Source organism: Rhinopithecus roxellana, chromosome 4, assembly GCF_007565055.1.
Source record: "Rhinopithecus roxellana isolate Shanxi Qingling chromosome 4, ASM756505v1, whole genome shotgun sequence".
NCBI classification, from domain to species: domain Eukaryota; kingdom Metazoa; phylum Chordata; class Mammalia; order Primates; family Cercopithecidae; genus Rhinopithecus; species Rhinopithecus roxellana.
In genome coordinates this window covers 176,954,680-176,974,571 of record NC_044552.1, presented here as the reverse complement: position 1 = coordinate 176,974,571, position 19,892 = coordinate 176,954,680, and the positions used below count along the sequence as shown (strand labels likewise).

At 39.7% G+C, this 19,892-nt stretch overlaps 2 protein-coding genes across 5 annotated transcripts in view; one reads left to right on the top strand and one right to left on the bottom strand.

Moving 5' to 3' along the window:
- RMND1 (required for meiotic nuclear division 1 homolog) overlaps positions 1 to 1,380 on the bottom strand; it is a 49,123-nt gene extending 47,743 nt beyond the window's left edge. For 2 of the 4 annotated variants that reach the window (XR_750171.2, XM_010383601.2), the window contains exon 1: positions 1,214 to 1,380. The gene's annotated coding sequence lies outside the window, so the exon portion shown is untranslated. The remainder of the gene's footprint in view (positions 1 to 1,213) is intronic. The other 2 variants (XM_010383602.1, XM_030928369.1) reach the window with 2 other exon arrangements.
- Positions 1,381 to 1,462: 82 nt separating this feature from the next.
- On the top strand, positions 1,463 to 18,536 carry ARMT1 (acidic residue methyltransferase 1). The gene is given in 6 exon segments (XM_010383603.2): positions 1,463 to 1,784; positions 3,746 to 3,851; positions 6,566 to 6,810; positions 12,723 to 12,888; positions 17,295 to 17,976; positions 17,979 to 18,536. Coding segments are annotated over 6 exon segments (1,323 nt in total). The 5' UTR covers positions 1,463 to 1,743; the 3' UTR covers positions 18,062 to 18,536.
- Positions 18,537 to 19,892: the final 1,356 nt, after the last annotated feature.

Below are 19,892 nucleotides of genomic sequence, written 5' to 3'. Positions count from 1 at the left end.
CTAAAAATACTAAAATTAGCCGGGCATGGCGGCATGGGTCTATAATCCTAGCTACTCCAGAGGCTGAGGCAGGAGCATCATCGCCTGAACTCGGGAGGCGGAGGTTGCAGTGAGCCCAGATCGCGCCACTGCACTAAAGCCCGGGCAACAGTGCGAGATTCCGTCTCAAAAAAAAAAAAAAAGTCAAAGCCCTCAAAAATGGCCTGCATGGCACTACATTCTCTGGCCCTTTATCAGCACTCTGACAGCTCTCTCCTTTGCTTATTTTGCTCCTCGTTCTAGCCTCTGGATCTTTGCATTTGCTGTTCCTTAGGCTCTTCTCCCAGGGATCTGAAAGGCTCACACCCTCACCTCCTCCAGAAATTTGCTAAAATGTCTTCCACCCAGTGAAGCCTTCCCCAACCACTACATTAAAAACACACAACCAGCACCCGTTCTCTATCTTCCTCCACTTCGCATTTCTCCATTGTGTAACATCACTTACACACCTTTAATTTTTAGTTTATTAATTCATACTGCAAAACAACTCAGTTCTTACCATGTGCCAGGCATTGTCCCTAGTTGCTGACAATACAGTTGAAAATAAAAATAGACAAATATCCTATCTTTTGAATATTTTGAACTTTACATTGGGAGTGACAGGCAAAAACGAGGTAAATCAGTAAAATACGTGAGACAGAACGCTAAAGGAAAAAAAAGGAAAGGGCTGATTTTTGTGTCTTCCCTCCGAATGGAAACTCCTTGAGGATACAGATTTGTGTGTTTTTTCCTACTGTATCTCCTGACACTAGCGCCAGTACATAGTAGGCATTCGATCGAATTTTTAAAATGAAATACTAGGCAGTTACTCAGTTCCTGGGCACATTTCAACTTTTAGACAATAACACCAATTAAGAAAATCGGTTACAGCTAGGCTACGATTCAAGAGACAACTGTCACTCATCTTTGGGAGCAGGCCGTTCAATTCCTCAAACTCAAAATTATTTTATCGATTTCTACAGTTACCGCGGTGCACTGGCTCAAAAAAAGGGTTCATTAATTGACTGAGTGCTTTTTACTCCCAGCTAAGTCGACCAAAGATCACGGTAAGAGGCAGAGGGTCACAGTCGCACCAGCGTAACCTGTGACTGTACACGTTCCGGGCGGCCAGGAGCCAGGGCGCAGACCTCCGAGCCGGACCACCCAAGCAGCTAAGGAAAGGCAGTACACTAACCTCTCGGCCGGAAGAGAAGAAGGAAGCGCCAGGGACGCACGCTTCCTCGGCAGGACTGCAGGGAAAAAGCCGCAGCACCAACCTCTCACTACAGCAGCCACCCCATCTCCTGGAAGGGCGCTCCCTCCCACCCCCCGATACTGCGCAGGCGCACTGAACTCTGGTCCCACTTAGCGGGAGCAACTCTGACCACATGACTGTCTGACCACGTGAGCCGCGTCGCCGCGACCTCTTCCGCTCCCTAGGCCCTGGGACCTCCCGGTCCTTACCTGCTTCCGGCTTTCGTTTGCTTCCATATCCGCCTCTCTAGTCGCCCTCCGCTGTCCCCGCCTTCGTCCCCGGAAGATTGGGTCCTCTGGCCAGCCACTGTTTGCCGTTTGTACGGGCACCAAATAAAGTTTGTTTATTCAAAAGCACTTTTTTTTTTAAAGCCACACCACCCCCATTCTCAGCTCCTCCTTCGCGGCGGTAACGCCTCTGTTTCTGCGGCGGTTGAGCGCCGATCTTTGCGGCCGGGATCGCGGAACGTAATGGCAGTCGTCCCGGCGTCTCTCTCAGGACAGGACGTGGGGTTCGTCTTACTTTTCTCTTCCCCACTTTTGCGGAAAGCTGGGCCTCGTCGGGAGCCTGTGGGGACTAAGCGGAGGGCGCCCGCTCTCCGGTGGGCTGCGTTCGAGTCCCGCCGCCAGGCGCGGCTTCCCAGGACGCCTTTGCGGATTTCGCGGACTGGCTCGGAGGCGAGGGGAGGCGGCCCCGGGGAGGGAGCCCGCCCGCGGCGCCTGCTCGTAAGGATCAGGACAGGGCTCAGCTTCGTGGTCTGTTCCTGGCGGTCACTTTCTATTTATTCACTTTAATGAACTCGCTTTGGGGGCGTTAAAATTCTCCGTAAGAGTTGGGGATCTCAGAGCTATTAAGAAACGGGTTTCTTCCTGTTGATCAAATCGTAATCTCACAGTAAGAACTGTCTGTAGTTTTTTGCTTTATAGTCATCACGGTACAGATTCTTGGATAAAGTTGTGGGTGACCGTGCAAATAGGAACATCCATTTGCATAAATTGAATGGCCAAATTTATATTTGAAATTGGTCCTTACTTCAAAATACTGCAAAAGACGAGAACACTTTGAGGCAAATAAACCTGGGCGGAAAGTAGGTTGAGGCCAAGAAAGTGGCGCCAATGGCCCAAATGAAGCAGGCACTGTTTCAGGTCCTGCAAGTATAGAGAGTGTCTCCTTCAATTTTGCGCCCTAGGGCTTCTGGCCTCACTCCAGTCCTGGCCAGAGACTTTGCTCCAGAGGTGCAGGAAGTGTAGTAGTTAGGAAAACAGTAATACTTTCCAATTAAAGTAAAATCTCAAAAAAGGACTTACTCTACCTACTGCCTGCGGAAATTCAAGTGGCAGTTGATTTAATGTTCCTGCTCCCCCTCTGAGGTATTAGTGTTCTTTCATTAATGAGTTTTAAAAATTAAATTCTGGTCAACGTAGTTATTATACACATTAAAACCTAATCACTATTTTGGGTGGTACTGAAAGCACCACAGAGTAAGAAAGTGTTTGCAGTTTTTTTCTTAAAGCTCTATAGCTATCATTTGAGGAAACCTTTTGAAGAAATACCCGAGTTACAACCTAATAATTTAACGATTGTCTCTTGTGATCCGAAGATAAAAACACTGGTCAGCTAAACTCTGTGCTCTATGTTTAAAACTGCACGGAGTTTCACCACCAAATAAAGCTTTGTTTCTACCTGAATCATGTATTTCCTTAAAATGATGTAAAATGATAATCTGTAAATCTTGGTTTTTTGTATGAATAAAATCAAGAATATCTTTAATTTTTTAATGCGGGTATAAGTTTTTCTTCATCTCTTCAGCTTGCTTCATTTTTGGACACTTCTATAAAATCTCTAATTTTTTGACTGGGAGAAAGACAGTAGCATGCCTTCATTTGCTTAGGGGCAGAATAAGATGGAAGGAGTCTATTGTGCAGATAGAGAAGGCAGAGAAGGGGAAAACTTTGGAAAGAATTAAAACTGACTCAGAATACAGACAGAATCGAGAGAAACAGGCTTACAAGTACCTTTAATTATTTATGTTGTTCAAGCACATTAGACACTTTAAAGGGGTTTCACATGCACTGCTTCTTTCACCTTTCTTAGCAGGTGACTTAGATAGTAGTAGACCTGGGACAAGAGCCTGTTTGATTTCTAAGCTAATCTATTCCCTATCCTGTCACATTGCTAAGCGAGTTTCTGATTTAGAAAAATAAAAGCAATAGAATATGAAAGATAAGAATGATTCAACAGACTACATGGGAGAATCTGGGATTAGAGGCCCCGAGACAATTTGGCTTCCATGACATACCAGAGAAGTTTTCAGGTTTTCTTATGTCTTAATATAGTAATCACACAATACTTGTCTACCTTTTAATAGTTGTATGAAGAGTTTAATATACATGAAATGTTCCAGAAACTAAAAGCCAATCTTCTAGTATAGATGCTACTAAGTAATATAATGCATGTGACTCTTTTTTCTAGATCATTTGCATATCTTACAATTAAAGACAGAATACCACAGATCTTAACTAAGGTTATTGATACATTGCATCGACATAAAAGTGAATTTTTTGAGAAACATGGAGAGGTAAGAATTGTTTTAATTTTTTGTTAATTTCTCAACAGAAACGTAATAAACAGTTATTGAAGGCATCAATTTTCCTTTAAATGTAAAAATCAATAGCTGTATTTATTTGGCCAAGTATTTATTTGGTTTTAATGTAATACATTGAAATGGAGATAGAACAGCCAATCTTTAATTTAGAAAATAATTGTGTTCCAACAATTATTTCTGCCAGTTATTTAGACCTTAGAATGTATTTTCTAATATATTTAATGTTGTAATTGGTGAGTAGGCAGCAGACTTGCAATTGACTTAGCCAAGTGACTAAGCAATTGAGTTGCTTAGAAGAGCTTTTAAATTTCAAGTTTAATTTGAGTTGTAGTATTTATATTACTGATTTGAGATCTTGAGTCCTGTAAGTTCAAACTGCTATACAAAGCTCAGTGATATGAATTATAATTGATTGACACATTGTACTGATTCAAGTTGGGACTCATTAACATTCAGTGCAGAATAGGACTTTAGAAATCACATTCAGTTAATGGATGAGGAGAAATCCAGATAACTATGTGTTAGATATAGGTCTTTAAACTTGTAGGTTCAGTTATCTTTCTATTACACAATAGACTGTAAAAGAACATGCATACACCAGTACATTTTTTTTTAAGCGTTGAAAACAGAGATTTAGAGAAATGGTTGGTGATCTTTTCTCCTTGGCCAAGTTGAAATGGAGTGAGATAATACATACACAGTTTGAGTGTAATGTTCTACTTCTTTCAACTTCTTTTATATTGTCTTGTTTGAAACTAATCCTGGCATAACACAGGGATCACCTGTTGTTCCTTATTGCTAAAATCCAGCTTAATTCAGACACTGACAATTCTATTGATGAATGGTTTTAATGTTTATCACATAAACATAATTTTGATAGCTGACATACCTTTATCACACAAGTATAATTTAGCCAAATTTGGATAGTTGACTTTAGTATTTGGTCATATACGTAAGCAAATTACCGTAATACTTGTGTTTTTGTTGTTGTTTTGTTTTTTGAGACAGGATCTTGTTCTGTCTACTAGGCTAGAGTGCAGTGGCCCAGTTATGGCTCACTGCAGCCTCAAACTCCTAGATGCCAGAGATTCTCTTAGCTCAGCATCCTAAAGTGCCAGTATTATAGGTGTGAGCCACTGTGCCTGGCCCCATAGTGCTTTTGTAATTTCATTTTTTTCGACCAGAGTGATCTAAAATGTAGTAATTAATGAAGTCTTTGTATATTGCTACTTGGCCTGTATGCCCGTAATCATCAGGTGACTGAAGGCAGAGTTTATTGTCTCTCCAGCCCTATCCCATTTCACACTCTACCGGGCACAGAACAAGATGTAAATAAAATGTTGACATAGATAAAGTCTGCTTTTGGTAGCCTTTCTGTCCTTTTTTCCTTCCTCTATTATACCAATGACCGCTCTCCTTGGGCCTTATGTGTTCTCCTAGCTCCCTAAGCCCCCACCTATAGCAGGGCCAGGCTTACCTCCAAAGGAGCCGTGCCACACAGTTTTCTGTCTTCCCCCACCTCAGCGGTCAAACGTCCTTCCCCTTAGACTACCTGGTTTGGCAGATGTGTGTCTTTTGGAGACAGGACCAGGCTTTATTCATCTTTCTCTGGTCCTGAGGTTAGTGTCAGGCACATACGGGGTTCAGTAAATGTTTGAATTCAATTCAAGTAAGTGAACAAACTGGCAGTGACATCACTCTTAATCCATTAGCCTTTGTAGGTATATGTTTCTGTAACAGGGTGCCTGATACCCTATAAAACCTCAGTTGTTGGAATTTATAGTTAAAGAGTTGAAGTTTAAGACTTTAGGGTAGAGATTTGGAGGAGGGGGAGTTCCTCTCAAAACAGTCAGCCACAACTTCTTTTCTTCTATTTCTGAACCTGCAGAATCTCTAAAGCTTCAGTCGTTTGTTCTAGCAGCAAAATAAATTCTACTTGGAACAAAAGAAAGATTGGAGAGATGTTTATATTGAGAAAATTACAGATCTGAAAGTAGGGACTAAATATCAACATGATAAAAATGATCTTATAAAAATACTCAGGCTTGATGTTTATTCTCTACATTTTATTATATACATGTCTTATTAGGCTTATGTTTTCTTTTTTTTTAATGGGGCAGGAATCTTGCTGATGTAAAACCAGAGGTGCCAAGTCATTTTCACTTCATTCTGATCCCTTTACATTTGTCCCCACTCCAATTGGCCTGTCATGTGAGATAATATTGTAGCACCTTGTATGTCAGCATATCTCATCTCTCACCTAGCTAGAACTCGGTGGAAAACAAGTTAAAAAAAAATTTGAGCTACCAAAGGAAACCTCAGAAAGGCCACAGTTTCTTTTCTAGTGGTGTCAATGGTGAAAGAACAATGTGTATGGAAGCATGAAAGACATGGAAAATCTGGCAGGGGTTCCTTTCCCTCTGTAGTAATGGTCACCGAAGATACAGAAAGACCAGAACTTAGATAGATAAGGCATGATTATGTTCATATGAGATCTGTGTGTGTTTTTTGATTTTCAGTTTAAGAGTTCTAAATGTAATGTTTAAAGAAGTAAAATGTAGTTTTGAACATTTTTCTTTTCTTCTTAAGTCTGTAAAAATATGTTACCCTAGAGGAATTGCACAGACACACACACACAAACACAGACACAGACACACATACAATTGATTTTTCTTGTATTTTTGCAGGAAGGCGTGGAAGCTGAAAAGAAAGCTATTTCTCTCCTTTCTAAATTACGGAATGAATTGCAAACAGATAAACCAATTATCCCCTTGGTTGAGAAATTTGTTGATACTGATATATGGAATCAGTACCTAGAATATCAACAGAGTCTTTTAAATGAAAGTGATGGAAAATCAAGATGGTTCTACTCACCATGGTTGTTCGTAGAATGTTACATGTATCGTAGAATTCATGAAGCAATTATCCAGAGGTATGTGTGTAATCATCAACTAGCAAATGTTTAGGAATTTATACTTTTTCTGAAATTGTAAAAGGATAAGTTTAAAAATAAACACCAGTGGAAGCTTGAATTTGGTTGAGTTTAGCAAATCTTAATAGCATTGTTGGACATTTCTACAAATGTTACTGATGGACATTTCTACAGCTGTTACCGATTTAACAGATTCTTGGCAATTATAATCCACTTGCCTAGAATAGACATAAGAGTAAATATCTAAAGTACGAATTGGCCAGGCCCTGAGGTTTACACTTGTAATCCCAGCACTTTGGGAGACTGAGGTGGGCAGATCGCTTAAGGTTGGGAGTTCGAGACCAGCCTGGCCAGCATAACAAAACCTGTCTCTACTAAAAATAAAAAAATTAGCGAGGCATGGTGGCATGGGCCTGTAATCCCAGCTACCCGGGAGGCTGAGGAATGGGAATTGCTTGAACCTGGGAGGCAGAGGTTGCAGTGTGCCAAAATCTTGCCACTGTACTCCAGCCTGAGCAACAGAGTGAAACTCTGTCTCAATAAAATAGATAAATAAAGCATGAATTAATTAAAGGTTCTAATAAAGACATAGAATAAAAGAAGTTTTGCTTATTGAGTAAAAAATGTTAATTTGAAATAGTTGCATATATATAAATCAGGATGGGACAAAGTAAGCATATGTTTTGTTTATTAAAATAGATAATAAACATGTTACAACTTATTTGGTTTAAGGAGTCATGAGAGCAGTGAATCATGCTATTGTATTACAGTCTTAATCTTTCATCATTTTTTAAAAAACGTTAGTTTAGAAAAAGATTTTAAAAGTACGTGTGTTTCAAAGTAGCTTTTTATAGACTGGTTTGCATTATTTAATTTTTCCTAGGAAAACATCTGATAGAGAACTAGTTTTTAGGCCAGGCGTGGTGGCTCACGCCTGGAATCCCAACACTTTGGGAGGCTAAGGCAGGTGGATCACTCGAGGTCAGGAATTTGAGACTAGCCTGGTGAACGTGGCAAAACCCCTTCTCTACAGAAAATATGTAACTACCCAGGTGTGGTGGCACATTCCTGTATTCCCAGCTACCCGGGAGGCTGAGGCAGGAGAATCACTTGAACCTGGGAGGCGGAGGTTGCAGTAGCCGAGATTACACCACCGCACTCCATGCTGGGCGACAAAGCGAGACTGTTTAAAAAAAACAAAAAACTGTTATTTATAGTGCCAAAGAAAAGTTAATGGGGATTATTGGATTATCGTTAATGATCACAGGTTCCAAAAATCCAGGTTTGTTGACTAAGAGGAATCCTTTGGTATCTATTCGTAAACATAGCATAGGATAATTTAAAGTCATCAAGTCAGCACTAATTGTAAAATAAAATTATTTTGGGAAACATATGGAACTTTAAAATCTGTTCATTAGCTTTTTTGTCTTAATCTTACACACACACACCCATACACACACACATATATATATATATATTTTTTTTTTAAATTTTTTTCTTATGTTGTTTGAGACGGAGTCTCGCTCTGTTGCCCAGGCTGGAGTACAGTGGCGCAATCTTGGCTTGCTACAACCTCTGCCTTCGGGTTCAAGCAGTTCTCCTGCCTCAGCCTCCCCAGTAACTGGGATTGCAGGCGCCTGCCACCTTGCCTGACTAATTTTATTTTATTTTTTTTTGTATTTTTAGTAGAGAGGGGTTTCGTTATGTTGGCCAGGCTGGTCTTGAACTCCTGACCCCAGGTGATCCTCCCACCTCATCCTCCCAAAGTGCTGGGATTACAGGCATGAACCACCACGCCCAGCCTATATGTATTTTTTCATATCACAATTTGTTGTTTTTTCTGATAGGTAGGTTTTAGAACTTCTGATCTAAAAGCAAAATACCCTATTAAAACTCTGGTGCATGCTGGGTACGGTGGCTCACACCTGTAATCCCAGCACTTTGGGAAGCCGAGGTGGGCGGATCACAAGGTCAGGAGATCAAGACCATCCTGGCCAACATGCTGAAACCCCGTCTCTACTAAAATTACAAAAATTAACTGGGCGTGGTGGTGCGCGCCTGTAGTCCCAGCTACTCGGGAGGCTGAGGCAGGAGAATCACTTGAACCCAGGAGGCGGAGGTTGCAGTGAGCCGAGATCGCACCACTGCACTCCAGCCTAGGTGAAAGGGCAAGACTCTGTCTCAAAAAAAAAAAAAAAACCTCCGGTGCACTGCTTGGCACGGAGAAGGCACCCCAGTAGAAGATGTAAGGAGCTGTCAGTAACTAGCAGTGTTCTAGTGACTGCGCAGCCCAGTGAAATGTAGGCGTTGTTATGGTCCATTTTACAGTTGAGGTGACTGAGGCTCAGACAGATTCCTAACATGCCCAAGGTGACATGGCTAGTAGATGGTAGAACCAGGATTTGAGCCTGGACTGTGTGAATCAGATTAGAGTTCTTATTCAACCATTCTTCCCAAATAGTAGATTTAGATGCCTGCCAAGGACTGAGAGTAGTCTGAAGTTCGGGGTGATGGTTTCATAATTTTGGAAAATATCTGTGGTATGAGCCAAAGCTGCCAAAGTGTTGAAAAACTGGGTGGCACCTTGAGCAGGGTTGGTGGAGTTTGGGCTTTTAAGGCAAGAGCAATGCTGTTTCTGAATTTGATTTTAGAGATTGATGAGGTTCAGAGACTAAAAGTACCTAGAGCACATTTTCACAAACCTGGCTGCACATTTATGACCCAGTGGGGGAAAAGGAAGGTGGCTTCAAAAATGCATGTTTTTAGGCCAGGCACAGTGGCTCACGCCTGTGATCTCACCACTTTGGGAGGCCGAGGCAGGTGGATCACCTGAGGTCAGGAGTTTGAGACCAGCCCTGGCCAACGTGGTGAAACTCCGTCTCTACTAAAAATACAAAAATTAGTCAGGCATGGTGATGGGCACCTGTAATCCCAGCTACTCAGGAGGCTGAGGCAGGAGAATCACTTGAACCCAGGAGTTGGAAGTTGCAGTGAGTCAAAATCATGCTATTGTACTCCAGCCTGGGTGACAAGAGCGAAACTCCGTCTCAAAAAAACCCCACATAGTTTTAGATTATTACGTTGGAATAAATACAGATTGCTTAATTGATCTGGGGTGGGGCTTGGGTGTCAGTTTTTCTTTCGGAAGCTCAGGGAGTGATGATAGCCACTGGTTCAGCGAACAAATTGTTAAATGGGATAGAGGGAACATGCAGCTTTAAGTTCAAGAAACTAGAATGTTGCACAGTCATGGATGTAGAACTCTTCCCAAAGTGATTTCTGTGGCAGATAAAGAACCATCTTACAATGGAGCTAGCACTGAAGTCGTTCTGAAGTGTCTAATTTTTAGATTCTTGTATGGGGGATCACTATCCTAGGTCAATGGCAACTCCAAACTGACCAGCTTTTATAGCAGACATATTTACGTTGATTTACTATTTTATGCTGAAACATGCTTTGATAGTCTGCCAGTCTAAATTAAGATTCAAAGTTTTAGCCATATGTGAAATTTAAACATATTAAGTACATACACTTCAGATATTGAAAGGTGAAAATACAGAGAAAATATTAAATTTTTTAAAAAACTTTAATAAAGTGTAATATACATATAAAAAAATGCACATGCCTTATATGTTCAAGAACATACTTGTGTACCCAGTGCCCAGATCAAGAGGCAGAATCTTGCAGACCCCGGAAGTCCACTTTGAGTCTCCTTCCAGTCACCGCCATCATTACCCCTCAAGGGTAACCGTTGTTCTGACCTGTGTTAGTTTTGCCTGTTTTTTAACTTTACTGAAACGAAATGATACAGTATATAGTTTTGTGTCTGGCTTCTTTCACTCATTTTTATGTTTGTGAGACTCATCCATATGTTACAATATAATTATAGATCATTCATTCTCATTGCTTTATAATATTGCGTTATATGAACATATTACAATCTACAACTACAATTACAACATATTACAATCACAATATCCATTGTGATGGATATTTGAGTACTTTTCAGTTTGGAGTTGTTAGGAAGAATGCTGCTATAAATATTCTAACACTTTTTTGCTGAACATATGGATGAATACATCTGTTGGGTATATCCCTAGAAGTGAATCACTGGGTCATAGTGTGTGTACATACACAGCTTTAGAAGATTCTAAAATAGCAAACATTCTAAAATGAGAATTTATATATAGTTATGTGAGTTTACTCTCTTAAATACAAGAAATAAAGCTTATTCTTAATATGAGGTGTGACTTTAATGAATGGTTTGTTAATAAAACATTAGAACATTTTTTATTAGAACCTTTTGTAGAGGGCCAGTAAATCTTTTTTTTTTTTTTTGTAGTAAATCTTTTAGGCACAGGGGCCATGTGGTCTCTGTTGCAGCTGCTGAACCTGTCGTTGCAGTGTGAAAGCAGCCTTAAATAATATGTAAGAATGAGCAAGGCTGTGTTCTAAAGAAACTTTATTTAATGGACACTGAAATTTGAATTTCATGTATCAAAATACTACTTTTCTGTCACATTGTTTTCAGCCATTCAAAAATATAATAAATTTATATATTATATATAATAATAATAACATTCTTAGCATGTGAGTCAGACAGAACAGGTGGTGGACTGGATTGGGTCTGTGCATCCGAATGATATTTGCCTTTTTAAGTCACCTTGAGAGACTGATGGATTTCAGCAGTGCTGCCATTGCTAAAACCATCTTTGAATTATTTGGAACTTCTTTCAGAGCCAGTTTACATGCCTCAAAAAGAAAATTTAGTCTTCTGTTTTTTTAGTTACTCATTTTTGATTTAAAAAAAAAAAGTTTTTATCCAATTTGATCACACACCTCATTCTACTGAAGTCACTCCGAGAGACTTTTGGCTGTTTCCAAAAATAAATTGACTCCAAAGGATGAAGATATGTGATCACTGACAGGAGGTTTAATGATGTGCCACAAGTTCTGAAGAAAATTCCAAAAGAGGAATTCCAGAAGTGCTCTGAGCAATGGCAGTGCCCTTGGAATAAGGGTGTAGCTTCCCAAGGTGACTGACTGGCCGGAAGGAGGCAGCCATCATTCGGATGTTTAAATACTGGTATGTTATTTAAAACAAAACAAAACAAATCAAGCCCATTACATCGGTCTTAGATTGTTTTTACCCTAACATGAATGGCCCATGGAAAAAGTAGCTGATTTGGAAGACCTAATAATCTGAATGTCTTTTATATTCAATTCAGTAAAGTTTATTAAATTAGTATTTATATCTTCTTAGTTACGATTTTCTTAAGCCAATATGATATGATTTAATCTCTCGTTGGAAAACATGAAGGTGTAGTCATGTCACATACATCACCTTTGGTTAAAGTTGCCCAAAAATACCTAAATATTAGTGATGAAAAATTATCATTCTTCTAAAATGTACAATAGTATTAAATCTGATTTATCTTAAGTACTCATTGTATTTTCATCATACTCTGTGTTTCATTCTGTTAATGATTGCTGCATTGTATTCAAACATTCTTTTTATATTCTATACATTTGTTACTAGAACTCTGCCACATCGGGTGCTTAAAAAATGTTTGTTGAACTAAAACAGTTGTCTTGAAATTTATCTTTCTCCTTCTTTTGCCCTGGAATCCCTGCTGGGTAAATAATTATGAACATAGTCACTATCACTATTTAATGTTTCCAGAAAAATACTTGATTTGGGAACTTTTGACAATGAAAATGAGTTTGAGAGATTTTTGTGTAATTTGATTATTTAGTGTTAAGTTTTTCTAGTTAGTCAATTAGATAAATGTTATATCTAGTTTCTGTTAGCACTAATTATTGAGATTGTGTGGTGCTATTTTCTTTTAAGAACTGCAGTTATCCAAATGTACAGACTAAAATGTTTCACTTACGTTTTTCTCCTCCTTTAGTCCACCAATCGATTACTTTGATGTATTTAAAGAATCAAAAGAGCAAAATTTCTATGAGTCACAGGAATCGGTCATTGCTTTATGTACCCACCTGCAACAATTGATAAAAACTATTGAAGACCTAAATGAAAATCAGCTGAAAGATGAGTTTTTTAAACTTCTGCAGGTAAATGTGATCATTAATCTTCTGAGTGTGTTTTATTTAAACAGAAAATAAACTGCTGTACAGTTAACAAAACATGTAAATATTTTTCTTTGCTATAATTGATCATTTTTTATCTAATGGTGTTAAGAGATGAAAATCCATTTAATTTCTAGAAATGGGTTTGAAATCTTTTCTGCTCTGACTGGCTATGATTTTAGTGGCAAAGAAGTTATCTGACTTTCTAGCTTCTGTCATGCTTGAGAGAACACTTCATAGTAATTTGCTTAGCTTTTGTCATGCTTGAAAGAATAATAGTAATTTGGTTTCCCAGCTGACTTGAGTGTGTGTTGGCTCTGTGGCTAATTTGTGTTTGGACCTGAGGCCTGTCGCTTAATTTCTCTGGGTCTCAGTTTCCTCCTCTGTTAAATGAAGATAATGTGTACTTTGTAATTTGATGTGAGAATTCAACTAGATTCTTGCATGTGAAGTGCTGAGCGCAGAGCCTGGGATACAGCCTGCTGTTAGCATCAGTGGGTGATAATATTTGGGTAGTCAGTTGGCCCATTAATATACTTTCATTACATTTCTTTGTTTATCTTGTATTCAGTTTAGTTTTTAATTCATGCAAACATCCTGAAATTTACAACATATTATTAGAATCAGAACTATTAGGAAACGTGGTACGTAGCAGTATCCCCAGCCCTCACATTTTCCAGAAAAAGTGAGGAAGACTTTCAAAAAGAAATGTTAGAAAGTGCTATGAAGAGAAATAAAGCAGGAAAAGGGTGTTGGGGATGTTGGGGACGGGATCAGGGCTGCCAGGGAAGGGTCCATGGAGGCTGAGGCTACAGACCTGAAGGCAGGGAAGGAGTAAGTCAGGTGCATGTGTGGGGAGTACATGGAGATGTGAGAAAAATTGCAAGGAAACCCTGTAGTTGCTGAGAGGTAGGAGGGTGGAAGGGACACAGAATGGCTTGTATTAAATAAATTTTTACTAAAAGTGAAACAAGCCATCAGAGAAACCCTCTGAGAGCAGAGTGGTAATGATGTTTGACTATTTCAAGGAAAGCTTCTGAGAATAGACTGCCAGGGACGAAGGTGGAAATGGGGAGAGTTGGTCTGAAAATAACTTGGGGAGGGAGGTTGGGGCCAAGTTGGTAGCATAAGAGGTAGTGACATCACCAGAGCCTCGATGTTCTTTGAACATAGAAGCTACAGAAATTGCTGACAGATTATAGGTGGCGACAAAGCCCTGGTGAGACTTCAAGGGCAAGCAAAGTCACAAATAAAGGCATATTTTGAGTTCAAAACAAAAATTGTCAGGACATTGTTTTGTTTTGTTTTGTTTTGTTTTTGAGACTAGAGTCTCGCTCTGTCGTCCAGGTTGGAGTGCAGTGGCGCGATCTTAGCTTACTGCAACCTCCATCTCCTGGGGTCAAGCAATTCTCCTGCCTCAGCCTCCTGAGTAGCTGGGATTACAGGCGTATGCCACCACACCTGGCTAATTTTTGTATTTTTAGTAGAAATGGGGTTTCGCCGTGTTGGCCAGGCTGGTCTTGAACTCCTGACCTCAGGTGATCCACCCGCCTTGGCCTCCCAAAGTGCTGGGATTATAGGCCTGAGCCACCTTGCCCGGCCCAGGACATTGTTAACTAATAAACCTTGTTTTTTGTTTTTTCCTCTCAACTCTGCCTTATGCTTAGCCTTGGAATTAAAAACAAAAACAAAAACAAAAACAGGCATGCTAGTTCTTGACTCCTAGCTAGCCCATTCTTTCAAGGAATCATCTTCTTTGAATGTGTTCTTTGTCCCATAAGTATAATAAACTGTGAAGAAGAATGAGCATGCATCTATCTTCTGTCATCTGATTTGGCTAACAACTTCTTCACACTGTCACTGTGCTCCCAAGTGAAGGGGGCCAGAGTTGCCTCCACTTGGTGTCCACAGTGAGCAGCAGGTTAACCTCTCAAGGGAAGCTTGAAAACATTCTAGTTTGCAGAGAATGTTGATCGCTTTCAGGAGTCATAGCACTCTCCCACTGTCCACACACACATTTCTGGGGCTACTATGGCAAATGCCATTCTAGGTGCTGGGCATGTAGTGGTAAAACAAAAACAGGCTGATTCTCCCTGTCAAAACTTGTAATCTTCAGGGAATATAGACAATCAAGTAATTACACAAAAAACTATGTCGTTACAAACTAACGATAGACGTTGTCTTTGGGGCGAAGACGAAGACGTTGTGAAGGGAAAGTGCAGGAGGCTAGCACAGAACCTGCTCTCAGTCGCTGAAGGCCATTGTGGACACCATTGTATGCATTTCTTCAGGAAACTTTAGAAAAGGGTGACCTTGGACGCTTTAGTTACTATTTAAGCCTTATTTTTTAAAAAAATTTACTCATTTATCTCTTTTTAAAATAATACTATTCGGCTGGGCGTGGTGGCTCACACCTGTAATCCCAGCACTTTGGGAGGCCGAAGTGGGCAGATCACCTGAGGCCAAGAGTTTGAGACCAGCCTGGCTAACATGGCAAAACCCCATCTCTACTGAAAATACAAAAAATTAGTCAGGCATGGTGGTGGGCGCCTGTAATCCCAGCTACTTGGGAGGCTGAGGCAGGAGAACAGCTTGAACCTAGGAGGCGGAGGTTACAGTTAGCCGAGATCACGCCACTGCACTCCAGCCTGGGCGACAGAGCGAGATTCTGTCTCAAAAAATAAGTAAAAATAAAAATAAATAATACTATTCGCCTATAATCTCAGTACTTTGGGAGGCTAAGGCGATCACATCACTTGAAGTCAGGAGTTCGAGACCAGCCTGTCCAACGTGGCGAAACCCTATATCTACTAACAATATACAAATTAGCTGAGCGTGGTGGCATACACTTGTAATCCCAGCTACTTGGGAGGCTGAGGCAGGAGAACTGCTTGAACCTGGATGGTGGAGGTTACAGTAAGCCAAGATTGCACCACCACACTCCAGCTTGGGTGACAGAGGGAGACTTTATCTCAAAACAAAAAAAATTAAAAAAACAGGGCCGGGCGCGGTGGCTCAAGCCTGTAATCCCAGCACTTTGGGAGGCCGAGACGGGCGGATCACGAGGTCAGGAGATTGAGACCATCCTGGCTAACACGGTGAAACCCCGTCTCTACTAAAAAATACAAAAAACTAGCCAGGCGAGGTGGCGGGCGCCTGTAGTCCCAGCTACTCGGGAGGCTGAGGCAGGACAATGGCGTGAACCCAGGAGGCGGAGCTTGCAGTGAGCCGAGATCCAGCCACTGCACTCCAGCCTGGGCGACAGAGCGAGACTCTGTCTCAAAAAAAAAAAAAAAAATTAAAAAAACAGAAAAACTATTGGTTGGAACATGCATTCTCCTTATTTTAAATTACAAATGAGGGCCGGACAAGGTGGCTCATGCTTGTAATCTCGGCATTTTGGGAGGCCACAGCAGGAGGATTGCTTGAGGCGAGGAGATAGAAATTAGCCTGGTCAACATAGTGAGACCCCATCTTTATTAAAAAAAAAAAATCACAAGTGAGAGTAGTCTGTTTTAGCTAGTGTTTATTGAGTACTTCTATATGTCAGGTATTTGGTACATTATTTGCTTGTATTATATCAATTCTCACAATTAATTCTGTGAGGTAAGTAGTAATATCTCATTTTTCAGTTGCAGGACTTGAGCTTTAGAGGGCTTAAGTTTAATTTGTCGATGATCATAAACTGAAGATGCTGAGTTTGAACCCAGGTCGAGCCTGAAGTCCTAAACATGTAATTTTATGGCTTAAAAAAAAAATAGGCCTACATACTATTTTCTACAAAACGTAATTGAGTATTAATTCAATTTAAAGCGGAATAAGATAATTGATTACAATGGGTCTTTAGTTAACATGACCTTGTTTAAAAAGTAGCGTCTTTAGATATCACCTTGTTCAGTTTTTAAAATTTTACAAATGAGAGAACCAAATCCCAGAGAGGTGTCATGTCCTAAGGTTATGCAGTTAGTGAAAGAAACTGGGCAGTTCTGCGGGGGCTAGGAGGAAAAAATAAACTTTTATTTTTTCTCTTGACTCTGCATTATATGGGCAACTTTGAGCCTCTCTTTGCAGCAACCGATGATGTTCTAATATCTTTAAGCTGCAAAAACTTTTATTCTGAATAAATAATGTGAGTGCTAAAATAATTGACACCAGTTTTTTTTAGTCCATTACATACTGATGAATTAGAAATTTCAGTTTTTATCTTGTTAATACAGCATCATGTGAAACAAAGTTTGTGCATTGTTAGAGAAAGTATAGATTTGATGGGCATTTAAAGAGTTTTGTAGATATGTATTAGTTTTTAGCAATGTTCCACCACCCTGCTACGTAATGGAGTTTTGTTGGCTATTCAGCAGAGGGGTGAATATTTTGTACTTTTTCTTTTTCAGATTTCACTGTGGGGAAATAAGTGTGATCTGTCTCTCTCAGGTGGAGAAAGTAGTTCTGAGAAGACCGATGTACTAAATTCATTGGAAGACCTAAAACCTTTCATTTTATTGAATGATATGGAACATCTTTGGTCATTGCTTAGCAATTGCAAGAAAACAAGAGAAAAAGCTTCTGTTACTAGAGTGTATATTGTTCTCGATAATTCTGGGTTTGAGCTTGTTACAGATTTAATATTAGCCAACTTCTTGTTGTCCTCTGAACTGGCTACTGAGGTTCATTTTTATGGAAAAACAATTCCATGGTTTGTTTCTGATACTACTATACATGATTTTAATTGGTTAATTGAACAGGTAAAACATGGTAATCATAAGTGGATGTCCAAGTGTGGGGCTGACTGGGAAGAGTATGTTGAAATGGGTAAATGGGTTTACCACGATCATATATTTTGGACGCTGCCTCATGAATACTGTGCAATGCCTCAAGTTGCTCCCGACTTATATGCTGAACTACAGAAGGCACATTTAATTTTATTCAAGGGTGATTTGAATTACAGGAAGTTGACAGGTGACAGAAAATGGGAGTTTTCTGTTCCATTTCATCAGGCTCTGAATGGCTTCCATCCCGCACCCCTCTGTACCATAAGAACATTAAAAGCTGAAATTCAGGTTGGTCTGAAGCCCGGGCAGGGGAACAGCTCATGGCCTCTGAGCCCTGCTGGTGGACCAGTGGAAAGTATGGAATATTTCAGTACGATGGTCCCCTTTGACTTGATTTAGGAGCTCTCAGTTGCGTAGAAAGATCTGACGAGCACCTTTTCATCCCCAGAAAAGGAGTGCGTGAATTGAGTTGCCTGGCGGCTGGCTCTGTACATGCTCTGGGAAGCTTAGCTTCTCGGTGCCCATCTACATGCACTGGATGATTTTTCTTTTTAACATTTTGCCCCACTATACTGTTTTGGGGATAGATGGGTTAAGCAAGTTACAGATAATTACATTTATATTGGAATTTTAGCAACTTTTTTTCAGGTTAAATACATCATTTCAAGTGCTTTTAATGAACTTATTTTTAATTGGCTGGGAAGCAAAAAATAAGCGAGTTCTGCATTTAGTTAGTTAACCCTATTCTTTTCTTTTTCTTTTCTTTTTTTTTTTTTTTTGAGACGGAGTCTCGCTTTGTCGCCCAGGCTGGAGTGCAGTGGCCGGATCTCAGCTCACTGCAAGATTCGCCTCCCAGGTGTACGCCATTCTCCTGCCTCAGCCTCCCGAGTAGCTGGGACTACAGGCGCCCGCCAACTTGCCCGGCTAGTTTTTTGTATTTTTTTAGTAGAGACGGGGTTTGTGTTAGCCAGGATGGTCTTGATCTCCTGACCTCGTGATCCGCCCGACTCGGCCTCCCAAAGTGCTGGGATTACAGGCTTGAGCCACCGCGCCCTGCCTATTCTTTTCTTAAATAGTACACTGCATGGTATTTAATATTCCAGGAAGCATGGAATTTTATTTTGCTTGATTTTGGGCTCATGAAATAATAGCTCTGTGAAAATGCACATCTTAATGACTCTGTAAAGAGGCATTCCTTACAACTGTCATGTTTCCTCACATAAAAGTTACCTCATAAGTTAATTCTAACTTTTATTCTCCTTGAATTTTATTTCATTTCAATAGCTTGTTTCATTTGCACACCTTTGTATTTTGATTGACCTGTAGAATGGATGTTAGGAAACCCAGAATTGAACACAGTGAAATAAATGGTATTTTAAGAAATGTAATATCTTTTATATTCTATTTATGATATCCATAATCAAATGAGATTATTTTACCACACACGTGTTTTAAATAAACAGATTTTTAGTTTGCAGTTTTAGGAAAATGCTTTAGATAGAAAAGGTTCTTACTCATTGAATTTGGAGTACTACCAACAAGGAATGAATTTATTTTTTAAATTCTTACACATTTTGTTGGTCGTTGTCACAGATACTAAATACTAAAAATTTCAGGTCAGTTTGTTTTGAAACTGAAATTGGAAATAAATCTGGAAATGTTTTGTTGCACTAAAATAATAAAATGAGTTGTACTGAAAATCTCATTGGTTTTATTTTCCAGTGGGGAAAAGTCAAGAAAGGAAGATTAAAAATGAGGTTTATATAAAAAGAAACTCATAATATGTATTATAGATGTTGCCAAAAGCAGTTATTAAATATCATTTATAAAAGGTTATTAGTCTATGCTCTAGCTAAGTATTAAAAAAGATTTTTGCAAACTGTTTATATAAAGCTGTACATTTTGAATCTACTGTGTTTCTTTATCCACATGTGTGCCTCTTTTAAAGAGTAAGTTTGTAAAATGCTTCCGTATTAGAATTGTCTGTAGGCATTTGACATAATTTAGAACACAGTTGTATATTTAGGTTGACTTCATAGCCACTATGTGAGCTCCAGCACTGGAAGTAGTTCAACACTCCCCTTCCCCATGAAAAAGAGCAAGGAAGCTAACTAGTGCAAGAAAGGTGGCACTGAGGAAGAGGAAGTCAGGTCAAGATAGAATTTTTTTTAATGCTTAGCAGGAGGAAGGGCTTACCTATGTTTTCACCAGTTGGTTTTT